Here is a 17,047-nt window from a genome sequence, read left to right as displayed (position 1 = left end):
TGCCTTTTAAATGTGAAATGGCATGGAAAGAGAAACCTCATTGTTTTAAAAACAGTTTTTCCTTTAAAATATTTTTATAATTTTATATGAATGAATATACAGTGTATTGTTACCTTCTCTTGTCTTCCAAAACCCATTTTTTTTTGTTTTTTATTGCACTATACATTTTTCTCCACTCCCTTCCCTTCTTCTCCTCTCTTCTACCCTCCACCATGACCCCAACACTCCCAATTTGCTCAGGAGATCTTGTCTTTTTCACCTTCCTATATATATTCCTGTATGTCTCTCTTAGGGTTCTCTCTGTTATCTATGTTGTCTGGGGTTGTGGCCTGTAGGCTGGTTTTTTTTTTGCATTATGTCTAAAAACTACTTATGAATAAATATATTTGTCTTTCTGGGTCTGGGTTACCTCATTCAATATAGTTTTTTTCTAGATCCATCCATTTGCCTGCAAATTTCAAGATGTCATTGTTTTTACCACTGAGTAGTACTCCATCATGTAAATGTACGACATTTCCTTTATCCATTCTTCAGTTGAGGGCCATCTAGGTTATTTCCAGATTCTAGCTATTACAGAAAATGTTGCTATAACATAGTTGAGCACATGTCTTTGTGGTATGATTGAGCGTCTTTTGGGTATACACCCAAAAGTGGTTTTGCTGGGTTGAGGTAGGTTGTTTCCTAATATTCCAAACTGATCAGTATGAAAATCGCCATATTGATTTTTAAAACAGCTGTACCAGCTTGCATTCCCACCAGCAATGCAGAAGTGTTCCCTTTACCCCACAACCTCTCCAGCATAAGTTGTCATCAGTGTTTTTGATCTTGGCCATTCTTACAGGTTTAAGATGGAATCTCAGAGTTGTTTTGATTTGCATTTCTCTGATGACTAAGGACGTTGAACACTTCCTTAAGTGTCTTTCAGATTCATCTGTGGAGAATTCTCTGTTTAGGTCTGTACCCCATTTTTTTTAGTGGATTATTTGCTCTTTAGATGACCAATTTCTTGAGTTCTTTGTATATTTTGGAGATGAGTCTTCTTTTTGATGTGGGGTTGGTGAAGATCTTTTCCCGTTCTGTAGGCTACTGTTTTGTCTTGCTGACCGTGTCCTTTGCTTTCCAGAAACTTTTCAGTTTCAGGAGGTCCCATTTATTAATTGTTTCTCTCAGTGTCTGTGCTGCAGGGGTTATATTTAGGAAGTGGTCTCCTGTGCCAATGTGTTCAAGTGTATTTCCCACTTTCTCTTCTATGAGGTTCTGTGTGGGTGGTTGGTTTTATATTGAAGTCTTTGATCCATTTGGCCTTGACAAAACTTACTTCTTAAAGAAAAGTGTGTATGTGTATTAAATTCTTTCCCTTATACCTGGAGTACACTACAAGTTTCAGGATTGGTACTAGATCTTATCAACAAATTCATTGCCTTTTTAAAATTCTTAGTCTTTTTTAAAGGACTTATTGAAATTTGGTTTTTGAAAGCTAAGGAAATGAAAGTGAAAAGAAAGAATCATGAAAAGTTCACACAGTTATAAAGAAAAGTTTGAGAAGTCTGTTAGAAGTTTATGCATTTGTTCTTAATAGGGTGAATTCAAATTTTTCAGCATGTACTTTTTAAACTTTAATATACATAAAATTGTCTGGAATTCTTATAGAAATTTATCTTTCCAGTGGTGGCACACACCTTTCCTCCCAGCACTTGGCAGGTGGATCTCTGTGAGTTCGATGCCAGCCTGTTCTAGAGGAGCTAGTTCTAGAGGAGCTAGTTCTAGAGGAGCTAGTTCTAGAGGAGCTAGTTCTAGAGGAGCTAGTTCTAGAGGAGCTAGTTCTAGAACAGCTAGAATTCTTACACAGACAAACCTTATCTCAAAAAACAAACAAACAAAGCAATGCATCTTCCCTTCAAATTAATTCAGTAGGTCTAAGAAGTTAAATTTTACTCTACCCTGAGATAGAGAGAAAAGTTACGTCAAGAAATAAACACAGTAACTAATATAGAGTCTGATGTCCAGCTCCGAATTGTATCAATCTCTGGTTACATTAAAGAATCTATGGTACATAAACAAAAGGAACTATGTTTTGGAGACTAAGTTTTTAAACTTTTCAACTAAAGTTAGTATCAGGCACTCTGCCTTAAAAATCAAGCTAACCAGAAAACAAGGAAATAAGCAAGAGATGCAATGTGTGAGCCAAAATGGAAAAGTGACAGTAGGCATAGACTCGTAAGGGACGTTTCATAGTGACAATAGACTTAGTAAGCTCAAAAAATAAATAACTGGGAAGTAGCGCAAAACTATCAAACAAGATCCTGACACTTTTGAAACTAATAATATAAACAGTATACTTTATATTTGAGTGTAATGGTAAAGAGAGCTGAAAAGTGAATTTTTAAGCCAGTTGATGTTAGTAGAAAATATGTAATGTTGAAATTATACCAAGAAACAGAATATCTTTAAAAAGTGAAGTTGTACTTGGTATAGTGACTAAACTTAGTCACTATAAGTACCTATCATTGGAATCTTAGGAGAGACAGGGAATGGGGCAGGTAGGGCTAATACCTGAAGAGGAAATAGCTGAAGTAGTTCCCAAACTGAGAGCATACCAAGTTACAGAGTCAGGAAACACTGTTTCTCAGACTGAAATAATATAAATACATAATCAAAAGTTAACAAGACAAAATGATATTTCTCAATATTATTAACATTGTCCTACTAAAGAGTAAGTCAAAGAAATGATTTCCTAGCAAACAGTGGAAGCCAGGAAGCAGTGCACTATTTTTAGCACTACAGGAAAATAATTGGCAATCCAGGAGTCTATGTTCGAGGGAAGGAGTAGTAGTTCTTTATCCTCCTGTGTATTTCCTGATGCTAATCCCCTAGTTTGGGAATACTGGTGTCTTCTACACCTGGTGTGACATAATTTAAGATTAAGATGGGAGATCATACAGTGTTTATCCCAGGTGTCTGTTCTGGGAACCTGAACTGCACATGTTAAGGACATGTGTGTATTCTAGGAAGGGGCCCCCCTTGCTAGTAAAATGAGTTCTAAGTGAGTCTTATGAAGCCATAGCCTAAAACTCGACAGAAACTTCCTGAGAAATCTTAACCCAGATAGGCCTAGCTAAACTGCCCACAGATTTTTGGCCCTCAGAAATGATGTGAGATTTTTGCAGTTACTGAAGCCTTAAGGTAATTCATCATGCGTCAGTAGGCTGTTCAAACTAGTGTAGGAACCCGGATACGGAGTATTAACAAGCAGGAACTATGGTGGCCTTGGCTGTTCAGTAATCAGAAAGTATAAGGTGAGTATCAAAAAATAAATAAATAAATAAAAGGCCATGAGCAGACTGAGAATTTGCGGTTTGAGGAGGGTACTAGTGAGGACGTAGAAGAGTAGTAGGAAACTATGAGGAATATGATCTTTGTTGCAAATGATCTACAAACTGAAAAACTAAAAAAAAAGTATAATGAATTTAGTGATTTGCCAAAGTGGTGCCTAATATCTACTTGTACTGCCTATTGTCTGTATATAAAGATAACGAGCAATTGATCAAATCCTGGGTCATCAGACAAACTCCTGAAATGACAAATCATAGAAGGTATCCTGTGTGTTTCCAGTTCCTATTGGAATTAAGCTAGAAATTAGTAACAAAGAGACTAAGATCCCCCAACTATTTACAACAGTATCATTTTAAATAAAACCAGAGAAGAGATAAAATCAAAATTTAAACTAAATGATAATAAAAATACAACTTAAAAAAATTGTTAAGCCAGACATGGTTCCTGCTGACATGTGCCCATGATCTCACTATTCAGTGTTGGGAGGTGGAGATGGTCTGCTTAGGTCACATAGTGAAACTGCATTTCTACAAAAGAAAAGGAAGCAGGTCAGTCGTTCTTAGGAGGACCTTTACAACTAAATGCAAAAAGTGAGAGAAATGAAACTAAAAATCAGTTTCTCAGGTCAAGAAAAGGAAATTTAATTTTAGTGGAGAAATATTGTAATGTGGACTTTAGTGAAGCTAAACAAAATTACAGTTTATAGTATCTTAGGATTTTACTCAGATATGAGTCTCAGTCCCAAGAATATTTGATTCCTAGTTTTTTTTTTATTATCAAATAGCTATGAGAAAGTCTTAGAGAAACTCAGTATATTGTTACATTCTTAAACACCGTGACTCTGTAAGAGGGCTAGAGCATCTTGGTTAGAACTTAAAAGTTTTGCACTGGGAGTTAAGTTATTAAAATGTGAGAAATATGGTCTATAAACTGTTGTAAAGATTTGCAACAAACATAATGAAGAGAACATATCTGAGAAAGTAAAGTCATGTTGGATTATCTAAGAAACTCAAGATAAACTATTTCAAAACCCTAGGTTGAAACAGTTTTTCCTGACGGTGAAAGGAGTTTTGTGATTCCCATACTGACTTTGATATGAGCCTGCTGGTTCATGAGTCTTGGCGCCTCCCTTTTGCCATATCTGTCTAATGTATCACATATCAGGCCAATTACTATTTTCAGAAACAGTGTTCATGACTGAAATCCTACAGGTAACCTTTAGAAGAGCAAAAGGAAATACACTTATTTCAAAGGTGAACCTAACATAAAATACTTTATTGTCTTATATTTCGTTTCTTGCATGCTTGACAGCTTTTCTTTATTTTGTTTGTGTGCTGCATAGACTTACTAAGTACCCATTTAGAGGTCAGACTAAGTCATTTTAGAGAGTGAAACAAATGTATCTAATACAGGGACAGAGTGGTCATTTTAAAAGACATGTTTTAACATAAATAGTAATAACAGACCTTGTAGATACAATTACACAAAGCTTTGTAAGTTTTCAGTGTCAGAGCACTGTAAAAAAGGTAGACATCTGTCTGTATCTTTATTCATAGCTATACGTGAAAATCATATATATGAAATTGGTTTATAGTCATTTTGATTTAACTTAGGTAAATTGTTTATGGCATATCAAAATCTTAACAAATTAGTATGATGCCTTTCTAAATTGTTAATGTTTTAAATTGTTTATAATAGGTAATTATATTTCATTGAATGTCTAGTTTTTCTGAGGCTTTGTTAAAGATATGTATTACTATGAGAACTACATTGAGAGAATGCATACTAACTTGTTTTTGTCTTTTTAGGTGGTAGAACAGGGTATGTTTGTAAAGCACTGCAAAGTAGAAGTGTATCTCACAGAACTGAAGCTCTGTGAGAATGGAAACATGAACAATGTTGTCACACGGAGATTTAGCAAAGCTGACACAATAGGTAATGCACAGTCCTGTCCCACATCACTGTTTTTAGAGACTTAGTCATGGTTCTTGGTTGTAGTCTGCTGTGGTACTGATCTGCTTACAGGGATATTCATAAACACTGTAGAATCTCAGCTTCCATGCATATGTCCTAGTTTATAGTGGACTAGCTTGTTTCTTTTTTATTAAGTGAATTGAATGTGTCATTTTTAATTTAAGAGAATCAAATTTTAAAATTAGCATTTGAACATTGCATGCCTTGTTTGTAACAACAAAATATAAATTTAAGTAGAACTTTAAGTACACCATGTTTAAATAAAATTGGCCAAGTATGGAGAATAAAAAGTCAGTTTTTCTTTATTCCAGGTAAGTAGCCAAGACGGCAGGCTTGATGTTGACTACAGCATATTGAAGGGTTTTTGTTAATGAGTAAGCTTGAAAATTGTAGTCTCGGGACTGGGGGCAATGGTGGCACACACCTTTAATTCCAGCACTCGGGAGACAGAAGCAGGCAGATCTCTGTGTGTTTGAGGCTAGCCTGGTCTACAAAGCAAGTTCAAGTTCCACTACAGCTAGGACTGTTACTCAGAGAAACCCTGTCTTGAAAAAAACTTAGAAAGAGAGAGAGAGAGAGAGAGAGAGAGAGAGAGAGAGAGAAATTAAAAGAAAAACATAGTCTCAACTATCAGTGGACCTAGTTCTCTATATAGCTTTATATAAAAATTGACATTGAATTGAGCACATTAAAATTTTTAATTATATATATATTATACATGTTAATAGCTTTAATTATGAAATATTCATACATGTATGTGATAGAATGATATTCACCCCCATTAGCTTCTCTTCTGATACCTTTATAATTCACAGTACTAACAAATATGAACACATTTATCTTCAAATAAAGTATTTATTTAAAAGATAGTAGTAATAGTGATCTTATTGGAAAATACAAATAGTAGAGAAACGTGACATGCAGAACTCAGCATGCCAGAGAAATTAGTGTATTGTGAAGTTGGGCACTGTCACTAAGAACACTAACTGAAAAAAACTGAGGGGTGATAGCTGCACTGTAACCATGGTTTTATAAGGATAAGTATTTAGAAGGTAGCTGGACCAGTTTAGCAAAATAGTAAATCATCATGTATGGTCTGTGACCTCTCCTGTCACGGGTTCTTAGCCAGGTTTACAGCACCAAGCATGACTTTCCTCAACTCTGACTGCCTTCTCTAACAGCCTCATATCAACTGGGATGGCTGTTGGTTACCTGTAGCTGCAGGCTGTTCTTGTGCTACTGCACTCAAGGGCTTATGACGGCTGGGGAAGCTGCTGGACAGTTCTCCCTCAGCAACCTACAGACACCTTGTGCATCCTTAGAAGCCAACTAGAGATCGATAGCCAACTGGAATATAAATAACTACATGTTAGTATAATTAGTAATCATCAAATCTTTACCAAGTTATGAATTTTGATTTTTACAGAAATGTTATAGAAAATCTGAGTCCATCAGATACCTTTTTTTGATAATTATTTTACTTAAAAAAACTCATGAAATCAGCAATTGATTTTAATTTCTGCATTGAAAACAACCATTAGGAAGTTTTTGCATTAAGTACTAAACAAAAATTTATAGAGGACAATTGTAATTTATACAGAGTATCTGTTCGAAAAGTTTGATCTTAGATTTTAACCCATATACTTTAGATATCCTAATACTTTTTAAGGCTACAGGCATGGAATATATGTCTTAATATTGTAAATGAACTGAATTTTTGGTAACTTGAAATTTCTTATTGTTAAATGGATGTTTTTCAAACTGCTTGGAATTAGGATAATAAGCAAAAGATTTTGTGTGTGTGTGCGTGTGTGTGTGTGTGTGTGCATGTGTGTGTGTGTGTGCGTGTGTGTGTGCATGTTTTCCCTTTGGTCTTTAAAAACCTTAATTGAAACTAATTTTTTTAAAGTCTATTGTCTACCTAGAATTAGGAAATTAAATTCCAATTTTGTGTTTCTGAGTTAGTAAAATAGTGTTTTCTACTCACACTACCCACATGATAGATAGTAAGATGATAGCAGTAGACAATTTGAGTTTAGAATATTAGGCCTTAAATACTTGCCTTTGACTCTTTTATTATCTAAATTGTGTAATTGGGTGCTGAGTGTCCAATTAAATTCAACTTCATATGTTTCAAGAATAACCAGTAAGGACACAATTTGTTCTAAAGCTACTAAAAACAGCTTTTTAAATAAAAGTTAATAAAATTGGTTGACATTCATAAGTAAATATTCCTACAAGAAATGTTCTTCACAATTTTCTGTTATGTGTATTTAGAAAAATGTTCGTTTGCTTCATGAGTAATAGGGTCAGAGTGATATGTGGAAAAATACATGCTTAGTCTCTCAGTTCATTTCCAGTGTTTGGCGTACACACAGTCCCAGCCACTCCCTGTTGTCTTTCGCTGTCATTGTTTTTATTTGTTGTTTTTTTTTTGTTATTTATTTATTTTGAAATCAATTACTGCAGATAGGCAGGGCAGCAGGCTAAGGTATGGAGAGGAACGACTGCCATTATCTTTAGCTGTACTTGCCGTCTCAGCTAGCGTGTTGTTTGCAGCCTCTACTTTATCCATTCTCAGGCACACTGCAGCAGTGCTAACTCTCTGTACTCTTTCTCTCGTGGTCTCTGCTGAGTTCCTCACTGCCCAGTTGAGTGATGATTTAAAAGTCTCCCATTTTCTTAACTAGCCAGCAAAATTTAACATCGTACACTACTTGTCTAGAAACACCACCAACTCCTTAATTGGAAAGTATTGGTATCTCCATACTTGGCCTCCTCTCCCTTGGTCCATATCTGGTTTTTTGTTTGTTTGTTTGTTTTTAATTAACTTCATCTGATTTCCTGACATAAAATATTAATGTTCAACTGAACACTGTTGATTCCAGTTTCAGCCACATTGTATCTTCATTTATGCATGTTAAGAGTTATAGTTATACATGAAGTTAGACTCTTCCCTAGCCTGCAACCCTCTAATTCACATTCTTCCCATCTTGGTAATCAGTTGCATCCTCTTACAGTTTCTCAGGTAAAAAGTATGGTTGTATCAGGCCAACAGTATGGCTCATCAGGTACAGTTGTACTGGCAGCCACACCTGACAGTCGCACAATTTTGTCCCTGGAGCTCACATGGTGGAAAGAGAGAACCAGCTCATTCAAGTTATCCTCTGATGACGACACCCATGCATGCACATACTTCCTCACACACCAATAAATACACACACACTAGATATATGTAACAATCGTCTTCATTTAGGAAGAAATCTATAAGAAAAAAGTGGAATGTTTGGATTGTTTCTGCCATCCCACACATAGTCTCATAGCATATCTTGGGAATATATTCTCATTATTTGATTAAGATATTTGTTAAATTGATTGCATTATGAATACGAATGTTTTCTAATGTTGGTCTTTTTATCATTCTTTTGTTTCTGCTTTCTTTTGCAGTCTAATTCCTCAAATAATCATCTATCAGTGTTAAAATTACCATTTCCCTTTAAAAACAGATAGCTGGTCTATGTATTTGCTTATCTGATTTTGCTATTTTATCCTTATTTTATAAATTTATAATGTTTAAACTGGTAAGCATTTACCTCTTTGTAATTAATATACCTATTTTTTTAAAAATGTATTATATTTACATATCTTCTCTTCTTAAATCTTAGATACAATTGAAAAGGAAATAAGAAAAATCTTCAATATTCCAGATGAGAAGGAGACTAGATTGTGGAACAAGTATATGAGTAATACATTTGAGCCACTGAACAAACCAGATAGCACCATTCAGGATGCTGGCTTATATCAAGGACAGGTATTTTTAGCAATAATTTTTTAAGATTTGTTTATTTATATTTTATTTGTATGTGTGAGTACCTGCGAGTATGTCTGAACCATGTACATGTCTGGTGCTCATGGAGACCAGAAGAGAGCACTGGATCCCTTAAAAATGGAACTGGAGTTACAGGTGGTTGTAAGCTGCCTCATTTGGGTGCTGGGAACTGAACGTAGGTCCTCTGAAAGAGCAACAGATGTTCTAACTGCTGAGCCATTTCTCCAGCCCAACAGGAATGCTTATTTTAAATTCAGCTTTTAATTATTTTTGCCTTTAAAAACTTTGTAATTATTGTGTAGTACATTATGAGTCTGTCTCTGACTACCTCTTTCTAACTCTTCTCTGTCCTCACTGGTCAATAATTGTAAATTCTAGTTTCCTTGTTATGTTTCGAAACACTCTACTTCTTAGGAATGTTTTCACTGAAAATAGCTAATTTTGTAAGATAGATCAGCAGACTAAATAAGGATCAAATAGTCTTTTGTCTCTACTGGCCAAATGTAAGTCTCTGTTGCAACTGTGACTCTCCCATTGTAACGGTGTAAAAGCAGCCATAGGTATTGCACAAAGAAGCGGAGACAGCTGTATCACAGTTAAACTGGTTTAACAGAGCTGGAGGCTTAGGGAACCTTAGCTTGTCTATCGCTTTTGGGCCTATCAGCTCCCAATTCGATCTTCCCTTTTTTGGTATAGTCTAAAATAATTAAATATAGTGAGAAATTACATATACATATATAGTGTTTAATTACAATTAGCAACTGAATCTACCTTGTAGCTATCTCTTCAACTAATTTCTATTTCTTTGCCAGCCCTTGTCTTTCATAGTCAGCATGCCTTGTTACCTCCAGTTTCTTACAAATACGCGTAGTCATACTTCACTAGAATATCCATTCTAAGGTGTAAATCTGACTCTTTGCGTCTCGTAAGCCTTTCCTGGCTTCGTAAAGGTTATGAAGTCCAGACTCCTTAACCAATGTACAGGCCATGGTTTAGCCTAGTTGTCTATCTTTAGTCTAGTTGTCTATCTTTAGTCTAGTTGTCTATCTTTAGACTATCCTTGTCTTTTGGTTGCCATAGTATTCTTACAGTGAGCTTTTGAATGCATTGTTCATCTGCCTAGTGTCCCAGTCTTCCCATTTCCCTGCATCTATCCCGTAAAAAATTATTTTAACCATCAGGTTGCATCAATTTATCCTTCAAGTTTCAGCCCAAAAACAGCTCTTTACCTGTCCTTATTTTTATCAGTATCCATTGATCTTCATTTAAGAATTTTCCCCCTACTTTCTGTATTGATTTATTAGTATCTTTTAAAAATATACTAAGTCTAAGGTTCATATTTTGATTAGAGTTTGTTTTTTTTTAATTATTAATGCCTAACACAATGACTGGTGATTCAATGTGTAGATAATTTTTTCTGACAGTTTATTGAAAATTACTATTAACATCAATAATATAGTTATTTTAAAAAAACTCAGAGAAACTGAGATGAATTGTTAGTAAATATCTGCTATATATCAAGTATTATACTAGACTATCAAAAACAGTTTGGTTAGCTGGGGAACTAGTCAGGTGTGCCAAGTTGTACTACGCAAGCCTAAGGACCTGAGTTTGAACCCCAGCTCAGAAACTAGTCCATTGTGCCGAGTGCTTGCTATGCTAGTGATGGAGACAAGCAAATCCTGGGGTTCCTAGTTGAAACAGCCTCATGTAATGGGCAAACCTAGGTTCCAGTGAGACCCCCGTCTTCAGAGAGCAGGTGACTCAATGATACCTGAGACTGACCTTGGCTGCACAGGCTTGTGCCCACACTGTACACATTCATTAAAATCTTTTAAAGAAAGAAAAAAATGGTGTCATTAGCCATATAAATCCCCCCAGAATATCAAAAACTTGAAAGTAATGATTTTCACACTTATTTTAGCCATTCTTAAGTGAAACTGAAATTCATTATTCACAGTAGGAGAGTTGCCTGATTGAAGATCAAATAAGACATAATGTTCTTCACAGCTAATGAGTTCCCTTCATCTTCCAATGGACACAAGCCTCTGCCCTGATTGCCATCTATTGGTACTTGCAGTAGGAGCATAATTTGAAATTGTGTAGCGTTAATTCAGTCAATATTTTAGAGGCCTTATGAAATGGACATTATTTTCCCTGCACATAGAGAAAACGTAGTCTTATAAAGTTAAAGAATTTGATATTCTTGATGATACACGTTTGTCCAATTGAAGATTAGACTTGGATGAGAGAATTAAGCTAGTTTAATAAGATTAAATATTTGTGAGGACTTGTTCATTTGGGAGGAGGTATGTTTCAAAGAATATAAATTAAGATTTTCAAATAAAGGAAACTGTGTGTGTTCTATGTGTCCAGAGACCAGAGGAGAATATCAGTGTCAGCTTCTCTGTATATACCTTCTTTCTTTGATAGAACTCTCACCGAACCCGAAGTTCGCTGTTTCAAGTTCCCAGCATCCACTTTCTTGTCCCAACAGCCCACCCCACCCAGTGCTGGGTTATAGGCATATGTACCATGGCCAGCTTTTGTGTGTGCATACCAAACACGCACAGCAGGCACTCATGGCTACTGAGCCATCTCCCGAACCCAAGAAACACTATCCTGCCCTCTCCACCTTACTGTATGTTAAAGTACCCTAAGAAACTGAGCATGAAATTGGAGAGGCGGCTCAGTGCTTAAGAGTGTGTGCTACTGAAGAGGACCTGAGTTTGGTTCTCAACAACTATGGGGTGGCTCACAATCACCTGTACCTCCAGTTCCAGAGGGTTCAATGCCTTGTCTGGCCTCTGCAGGTTCCTGGACTTGTGTGTATGTCACAGTACATACACAAAACTGTACATTACTCAAAAATAAACAGATTAAAAAATTTTAAGAGAGAAATACAGTACAAAAGCATTTACCTCCCCCAAAGCATTTCCCTCCCCATACTTGTATATTTTTTCATGTCTCCTTTTGATATGTGTATAATTTAAATTTGGAATTTTTCTTAAATTTTAATAATAAGCAAAACATTATTTAGAAAATGATCTGAATAAAGAAAATTATTTAAGTAATGGAGTGAATTTTATTTTTGTGATTTATTAATACTATGTAGCTATAAAATGTGGAATTTTAAGTAAAAATGTTATTAAATACTAAAATGTTATTGCTAAATGATAATGCATAACTTTGGAAGTTTTTATAGCTGAAATTCCTTGTTTTAAAACTTTTAATTTCTCCAGAAGTCCCTAATATTTATGAATATGTGGATATGGTTTATGTATGTCACTGTAGTTGCAAGTTGTAGTAAAGAAAATCTTTTAAGCTAAGAATCACTCAATAAATTCTACTTAATAAATCTTTGAAAATATATACTTTCTATTAAGATGATAATTAGAAAATTGAGATAATGGATAAACTGGTAGGTAAGGAGAAGAACATCAAAGAGGTAAAGATAAAGATGGTGGGTGCTTGGTGCAGAACACATTGAGTGTATGAAATCCATTAGTCAAAGGCAACTTTAGTATTTATTCAATATGAATGCTGTCTCAACAAGTTACATGAAATTTTGAATGAGTATTTCAATGTCAACTACATTTCACATTTTATATTTTATCCATTACATTTTATCTATTGCATTCTGTGTGATTATGGTCAAAAGCCAATTTATAAATGGTCTGGAAACACATAGTCCTCCAAGGAGTGCTGCTGTGAGGATGTAGGACAGCATGCAAAATTGTAGCTATTCATTTGTGGTATACTGTATTTCAGTTCATGTTCTCTTGCATTGTAGATTTACCATAAAATTTTAGATGTTTAATTTTTCCTTAGTAATATCACAAAATAATAAGTATTTTTAAATTAAGATTTCCTTCCTTACATGATTCATCCCTAACAAAAAAAAATAGAAGAAAGGGCCTCTTTATTAACCTGGAATATAAAAGGGAAAGGTGTTAGGGATGTTTTGAGAAAATAAAAAAAGTATAGTTTCTGGTGTGCAGGCTTACATGCAGGCAGAAAGCTGTATACGTAATAAATAAATCTTTTTTTTTTTAGAAAAAAAAAAGTATAGCTTTATCTTGGCATGGGCCTTTTATTGACCTAGATGATTTTTGTCTATTTGAGACAAGTTGCAGCAGGGTACTTGAATTAGTGTAATTTGGTTGTGAATTCTTATCAGTGTGACTATCAGTTATGTGCTAAAAGTTTTCATAATTTAAGGCTGGCAAGATGGATCAGTAGGTAAAGGCACTTGTTGCCAAGTCTGACTGAGGCCCATGCACACTGGAGGAAAATTGCCTCACATCTCCATGTGTGATCAAGGCACATGCATACCCATACAGCATGGGTGCCTACACATATAGGCAGCCATACATACTATAAACAAATACATAAATGTAACAAAAAATATTTCTAATAAAGATTTCAGAATTTACAAAAATAATGTAAATGAATACTAACTTCAAATTATAAGTAATCTATAGTTTGGAATTTTTGCTACTGTTTCTCAATAATATTTATATAATAATAATAATCATAGAGCCACTGATAGAACATCTGTATCCTGTGTTACAAGTGTAGATACAATTTAAAAGCATACATGTTAAACACATAAACAACTAATGACCAGTCTATAGTTTGACTTACTTACACTTTCTTAAAGTTATAGAAACTGATTTTTTTTCCTTTTTTTTCTTTCCTATCAACACTGGCTTTTATTTCAGACCATTTTGTCTGTTGCATCCTTAAATAATCAGTTACTTTAGTTCCTTATCAGCTTATCTCCTAAAACTGTCTGACTTCATAGCTGTGCACAAACACCCTGTATTGTGTCGTGTTTGCAGGTGTTAGTGATAGAACAAAAAAATGAAGATGGAACGTGGCCAAGGGGTCCTTCTGCTCCTAAGTAAGTGCTTCTCTCGGGGTTTGTTGCATGATGTTGAAACGTGGTTTCAGACTAAGTCCAAAATGAGAGCAAAGCCTAACTGAATGTTGCAGCACATATATCCTTTATCTTTTGTACTTTATTCCTGGAGGGCTTTCCTAAGTTTACACTTAGATTAATATGGTACAAATTTAAACCCTTCAGGGTAAAATCACTTTTAGAATAAATGATAGTGTAATAAATGTTGTGTATAATATAGTCAGGTCCTTAAGCATTTTGTTTTATTCTCTTGAAGTACTTTTTGTGATGTTCAAGTACACCTGTTAGTGAAATGCTTCTTTTATGAAAGACAGCCTGGGGTGAGAGTAGTAGTTCCATTGTACAAATGTCTAAGTAGACAGTGTCTGGAGTATTGAGTTGAGTAGTGTCTCCACTGTACAAGTGTCTTAGAATTTAAGTGTCTAAGTAGTCAGTGTCTGGAGTATTGAGTTGCTTTTGATGGTAAATGAAGGAAGAGTTGAGAATCTTTTCAAAATTGTAAGATCTACACTGTATTATCAAAAACACTTAAACCTATTTATATGATATTTATATACATAAACTTGCAATCTCAGAGAAGTAATACATGTGTGTATAGTTGTACTATTTCTGTAGCCTCCAGAGACCCTCTATATCACACCAGGTTCACTCTGCAAATACGGTGCTAAGTGACATAAACGAGAACCACAAATAGCTTCCTATCTACTCACATTGCTTAATGCCACATAAGTTCGAGGAAAATATAATTTTCTATAACTCAGAATTTCAGGTTCTCTGAGGAATTGTAGATCTAAATTTTGAAAAAATTTCAAAAATAATGATTTGTAATTAAATTACTAATATATTAGGTGCAGACATAGCAAATTTGTAAAAGCAAACGGCTTTGCCACTTGCTTACAGATTTTCTTCCTAAGGAAATGCACCTTCAGTAAGAACGTGCAGTTTTCTTCTTAAGTGCAGTTTGTGTTGGTGTTGTTATTCTGATTTTTTTATGAGTTGTTACCTAAATGTATTAATTATGTAAAGGTGTGTATTGCTCAATGCCCTGCTTAGTTGGATATAAGGGTAGAATTTTGAGTAAAACCAAACTTTTTATAGGAAAAAGTAAAAACTTGTGAATTGAATCATGGATTTCTTAAGAGGTAGAGATTTGGAAATTATGGACTTTTTGAGAAGATCCACTATAGTGTTTAACCAGAGCCACTGTGTTTGTTTTTCTCACTCACGTTCAAATTGCTGTAGATTTGCTGACTCTTGAAACAGTTTTTGAAATAATACAATCGACTGAGTTACATACTCAAATATCACGAGTTCTAAAGTTGGAGAAACCTTTTCTGGTATAGAACTGATGGCTTCACCTAGCTCTCTCCTCTTTCCATTCCTTCTTTTGTTATTAAAAAGCAACAACAAGGTGTTGCCTATTGCCTAGACTCACCTCTGGTAAAGCTCTTGTCTCAGCTCCCTCAGGTCAGGACTACATGCTATAGACCAAGTCTACTTTCAGTCCAAATCAATTTTCCTCATAATCATTTTAATTTGTTCAGATAGCTGAAATACTGCTATTATGTCAGAGTAAAAAACAAGTTCTCAGTGCCTAATCCACCATACTTATGTATTAAATATTGGTGAATGAAAGTGTAGTACTGGAGTTTCGTGGAAGTACAGCGAGAGGACCTACCAGGTTAGTAAGGGTACTAGCAAAAGAAGGTCAAGTATCATTCAGTCTAAAACAGAAATACATAATAATGTATCTCTGTTGTCACATGATGATTTACCAGAATATAAAACATTTGCTATTTTTACTTGTATATGAAAAGATTTCTAGAAAGCTAATGATAAAAGAAAATTCTCCTAGTTTAAGAAAGCCCGTGTAGCAAAGATCAGTAGCAGTAAACATTGTTGTCCATTGTGAAATTTAAACACCCTTCAATTAAGACAAAAGATAGATAAATTCACTATTGACACGTAATACAAAAGGGCCTTAACACTAATGATCAAATAATCTACTTGAAAATCTAGATGGAAAGAGCAAACTAAATGGTTGTTCAGTGCCAAATGATCTGCCCTGAAAACATACATCTAAGTGACTTATGGAATGTATGTATATACATATATAATAACAATTAATGAAAGATGAGGCCAAAAATTTAAAGGAAAAGAGGGGACAGTATATGAGAGGGTTTGAAGTGAGGAAAGAGAAGGGGACAATGTTGTAATTACATGATAATCTCAAAAAAAAAGTCTAGATCAGCAAACTGCTGAAAGCTGTGAAAACTGATTCAGTTTTCAGCACACCTTTTTTCTTGCTAGGGGTCAGTTATCTTTTCTCAGTAGGATAGCTGGTGGAGACCTTCAGTGCTGTGAGTCATGTGATCTGAGGCTCTGCTGATGTGGCACACTGCTTTAGCATTGTAGCACAGAGGTGTGAGTGTACTGAGACAGAGTTTTATTTATATGGAAGCAAAAAGCTTGTATTTTATGAGCCATATTAGTACTGAACTGTGTAGAAAATTAAACAACATAAATGTGAATAAGGATGCACAAATTTATTTGGTAGACTACTGAGAATTAGCACAATGCTAAGTAAAAGACCCCTGATGTCACACTAGCAAAAACAAAAAAGGCAAATGAGTGAGCTGAGAAAGACATGTCCAGCTCAGGATGTGATCCATAGTAGTGTGTTACCACCTAGCAGTTAGGTTGTTCAAACATCTGGATATGTTCTCTGGAGAATGATCTGCAGTATAATACTTTGGATACAGAATGAGTACATTTATTAGACCTGTGTGGGCAAGAGTAAAAGAACAAGTAGCAGGTAAGTAAAATCAAATTGGACACTATGGCATCCAGCAGAAATGAATAGGGAAGCCAACTGTTATGAAACAGTCTACTGGGGTTCGCTATAGAGAGGTTTTCAGACAGGGCATCTCTGTGCTTGAGCTTCCGGGTTCTCATTCCCACCACAGGCATCTTTGCCAGAGATTGCA

The 17,047-nt window shown here is 35.0% G+C and overlaps 1 protein-coding gene across 2 annotated transcripts in view; it reads left to right on the top strand.

The window, feature by feature from the left end:
• The window catches only part of Usp15 (ubiquitin specific peptidase 15), a 91,363-nt gene that overhangs the window by 21,497 nt on the left and 52,819 nt on the right, over positions 1-17,047 (top strand). For both annotated transcript variants that reach the window (XM_048418220.2, XM_048418219.2), the window contains exons 4-6: positions 5,142-5,268; positions 8,973-9,118; positions 13,981-14,042. In XM_048418220.2, the coding sequence (XP_048274177.1) occupies positions 5,142-5,268; positions 8,973-9,118; positions 13,981-14,042 (335 nt within the window). The remainder of the gene's footprint in view (positions 1-5,141; positions 5,269-8,972; positions 9,119-13,980; positions 14,043-17,047) is intronic.

Source organism: Myodes glareolus, chromosome 26, assembly GCF_982192425.1.
Source record: "Myodes glareolus chromosome 26, mMyoGla1.1, whole genome shotgun sequence".
NCBI classification, from domain to species: domain Eukaryota; kingdom Metazoa; phylum Chordata; class Mammalia; order Rodentia; family Cricetidae; genus Myodes; species Myodes glareolus.
Note: the sequence above shows the minus strand (reverse complement) of the source record. Positions and strands in the feature narration are given on the sequence as shown.